Source organism: Microtus ochrogaster, chromosome 2, assembly GCF_000317375.1.
Source record: "Microtus ochrogaster isolate Prairie Vole_2 chromosome 2, MicOch1.0, whole genome shotgun sequence".
NCBI lineage: Eukaryota > Metazoa > Chordata > Mammalia > Rodentia > Cricetidae > Microtus > Microtus ochrogaster.
In genome coordinates this window covers 13769948-13773963 of record NC_022010.1, presented here as the reverse complement: position 1 = coordinate 13773963, position 4016 = coordinate 13769948, and the positions used below count along the sequence as shown (strand labels likewise).

General features: G+C 44.7%; 1 protein-coding gene across 1 annotated transcript in view; it reads left to right on the top strand.

Moving 5' to 3' along the window:
• The window catches only part of Kntc1 (kinetochore associated 1), a 79188-nt gene that overhangs the window by 71709 nt on the left and 3463 nt on the right, over positions 1 to 4016 (top strand). Inside the window, exons 57-60 of the mRNA XM_013349629.2 lie at positions 1988 to 2042; positions 2227 to 2290; positions 2815 to 2944; positions 3768 to 3857. Coding sequence (XP_013205083.1) covers positions 1988 to 2042; positions 2227 to 2290; positions 2815 to 2944; positions 3768 to 3857 — 339 coding nt within the window. The remainder of the gene's footprint in view (positions 1 to 1987; positions 2043 to 2226; positions 2291 to 2814; positions 2945 to 3767; positions 3858 to 4016) is intronic.

Below are 4016 nucleotides of genomic sequence, written 5' to 3'. Positions count from 1 at the left end.
TGTTCTAAGCTATGAGCCCAAGCAGTTTGTTTATTACTTAACCAATGAAATCAACAGATTGATATATGACACTCCCGCATCAGTGGTGAAGAGCACTGACTGCTCTTCTAGAGGACCCAGGTTCAGCTCCCAGAACCCACCTGGCAGCTCACAACTGTCTATAATTCTAAGATCTGAAACCCTCACACAGTCTTACATGCAGGCAAAATACCAATGCACGTAAAATAAAAATAAATTAAGAATAAAAAAAGATCATTTAGGGGCTGGAGAGACGGCTCAGTGGTATAGGCACTGGCCATCAAGCCTGACGGCTTGAGTTCAAATCCTGGGCCCCACATGGTGGAATGAGAGAAACAACGCCCACAGTGGTCCTCAGCCTGCTGCATCACTTACTCACAATAAGTAACATTTTTTAAAGGTTTTAAAAATGAGGTAATTTATTCTTAGTTTATTAGAATTGTGAAAATATATGAAGTAAAACATTAAAATTCTCCTTTGCCAGGTGTAGTGTTGCACGCCTTTAATCCCAGCACTCAGGAGGCAGAGACAAGCAGATATCTGTGAGTTCAGGCCAGCCTAGTCTACAAAGGGAGTTCCAGGATGGCCAAGGCTCCACAGACAAGCCCTTTCTCAAAAACAATAATATTTCCCTTTACTAATCCTTTTAGAGGTACTTTCCTGTTACACAAATATACTGGTGGCCAGGCAGTGGTGGCGCACGCCTTTAATCCCATCAATCAGAAGGCAGAGCCAGGCCAGCCTGGTCTCCAAGAGCTAGTTCCAGGACAGACACTAAAAGCTACAGAGAAACCCTGTCTCGAAAAACCAAAAATAAACAAATATACTGGTATGTGTGCACACACATAAATGCAGTCATGTTTTAAAGTGCTATTTTTCTTTAATTATGTCTGTGTGCACATGAGTGAAGGGCTTGAGGAGGTCAGAGAAGGGGGTTGGATCCCCTGGAGCTAGAGTAAAGGCAGCTGTGAGCCACCTGACATGGCTGCTGGAAAATGGACTTGTGTCCTCTGCGTGAGCAGCTGCGACTCTAAGCCCTTAAGGTGCTGTTTCCATGTCACAGGAGGATCGGGAGATTGTTCAGTCTCAAGATCATAGATAGAGCTATCTTTGTTTATGAAGGGAGAATCCCCTTTTTCAAAAGAGTGTCATTCGGTGGCTGACCACCACTATGAGCTAATATTAAAATGTTTGCCTCACTTCAAAAAGAAACCTCAGAGCTGGGACTGTTGCTCAGGGAAACATGCATGAGGCCCTAGATTCAGTCCCTAGTTACTGCCCAAAAAAAGAAAAAGAAAAAAGAGCCCCATATCCGATAGCCATCCTCCCCTTCTTCCAACCCCTCGGGACTCCTAGTCTCTGTATGGATTTATTTGTTTTAGACATTTCACATCAATATGTGACCTTCCATGTCTGGCTTCTCTCTTGTAGCTAAACACCACATTATAGTATTTTTCCATTCTTCATTTCTTTTACTGCCAAATATATGCAAATATAGTAGGCCCTTACTCTCTGTGAGGGTTAGTTCTAGGACAGCACCACCCTGCAGGTTCCATAATCTTTGGCTGAATCCCATATATGAAAAAGCATACTATTTGCATGTAATTCACTCACTTCTTTCTATAAATTTATTTTTTTATTTATTTTACTTAGTTATTTTGGGTGGATGCGTGTTTGTGAGTGGCAGTCAGATGACAGCCTGTGGGAGTCCTCACCTTCTACCATATGGGTCCCATCAAACTCCAGTCATCTAGCTTGGCAGCAGTCACCTTTATCCATTGAGCTGTCTCACCAGTGTATATTTTAAGTCATTTCTACATCACTCATAACACGTAACACTATATAAGTAACTATAATACAGTATCATGTAGGAATCATGACAGGGATGCTCAATATGGACATATGGTTTTAGTCCTAGCATGCATGATAGAAGCTTTGATAGAATTCCTCAGTGCCCATATTTCCACAGGTCCCCTACTTCAGCAAGGCCTGGCAGCGTGTGATCCAGATCCCTCTGCTCTCAGGTAAGCTTCTGGCCTCTCAACACCCACAGTAGCATTTTGGGGTTGTTTTGTGGTAAGACAGGGCTTTGCACTATAGCCCAGGCTAGCTTTAAACAGCATTGCTACCTCAGCCTCCCGCAGCATGCCTGGCTGACTGTGGCATTGATGATGAGTGCCTGTGTGTTTATTACCCTTTCTTCTTCAGCCTCCTGCCCTTTGAGACCCAGTCAGTTATCAGATTGCTATGAGAGTCTCATCGCCATCCTAGAGTAAGTAGATGTGTGTTCTCTCATGAATGTTAGACTTGTTGCCTTGATGTTCCTTTCCAGTCAACATCTTCACCACAGGGGATTAAAGGCGTGCACCACCGCTGCCCGGCACATCTATTAGTTTTGCACCGCCTGTTTTCCACATGTGCTGGAAAGTTTTCTCCAAAGCTGATGGTCGCAGCACTCTGAGATTAGTGCTGCAGGTTTACAGTGCCTTTTCTTGCTCAGTTCTGAAGTGTTGTCACATGGACCCAGGGCATCTAAGAATCTTCCTTGTTTGTTTTTGTTGCTCCACCACCACCCTAGACAGGGTTTCTCTATGTAGACCTGGCTCCAGGAACTCGCTCTGTAGACCACGCTGGCCTGATCCTCCTGCCTCTAGGATTGCTCTCAAAGGCTCATTCCTAACGAGTAAAAATGTACTGTGTAGCAGCACTTGGACAGTGAATGGGAAGCTCAGTAGAAAGAGAAGCTAATGTGGTGTAGTAATCTGTCAAGTCACTAATTACTGCCTCTCCTCGAAGATGCCCAGTTTCGGATGACCTGGACATGATGGGAGTCGCCAAGCAGTATGTCCAGCTAGAGCTTCCCGCTTTTGCACTGACTTGTCTGATGCTCATGCCCCACTCTGAGAAAAGACATCAGCAGATTAAGGTATCTTGTATGTTGTTCCTCTCGGGTTGCCAGGACGTATTGCCTGTCCCTCGGAAGAGTGCCCTTTCATTCACCAGACCTATAAAGCTCAGTGTGGGTGAAGCAGCTGATGGATCGTAGCAAGACTGACTGACATGTAGCTGCAGGGCATCTTAAAAGGCGTTTAGGCATTGTTCTGTTGTCTGGGGAGACTGATCTTCTTGGCAGCGCAAAGTGAAGCAAGAAAAGCAGCGTCTCAGTGAGACTATCCTTGGCCAGGTGTGGCACATGCATCTTATTTTTTTCAACTGTTTAGTTTTCTTTTTCAACACAGGGTTTCTCTATGGCTGTCCTGGAACTGTAGACCAGGCTGGCCTCAAACTCAGAGATCTACCTGCCTCTGCCTCCCAAGTTCTGGGATTAAAGACGTGCACCACCACCACCCAGCTCATTTTTTTCAATATTTAACAGAACAGATGAACTTTTAGTTTAAGTAAAAGTGTGTCCAATTGACCCCAAAGAGAGTCACACAACTCCAGAGAATGTCACTCTCCTTCCTCTGATCTAGTTTTGTGCTTCTTTCCTCTCCCCTGGTCTTGTGTGTCCCAGACTGGCCTCCACTTCTCTGCGTAGCCAGGGATGGTCTTCCTCCACCTGAGTGTCATGACTACAGGCATGCTCCACTCTGCTCACCCAGGTTAAGTCTGGGGCAGACACTCTAACAAGTGGGTTCATGCCCAGTTACCAAACTAAAGAATCCTACAAAAATTTTTAAAACTTTCCAGACTTGACAGCAACTAGTAATAATAACCCTTTTTAATTATGCTTTAATTTTTCCCCCCAGAATTTCCTGGAATCGTGTGATGCTCAGATCATTTTACAGCAGTTAGAAGAACATATGAACACGGGCCAACTAGCAGGATTTTCAAATCAAGTAAGGGCAGTTTCGTTTCATTTGCTGTGTCTGAGCATAGAAGGTAATTCTTATCTCCAAAATACTGTTCCTCCACTCATCACGTTCCTGGGGATGTCACTCGGTGGTAGAGCACTCACGAGCGAGCATACTCAGGAGCCTGGTTTCAATCCCCACTGT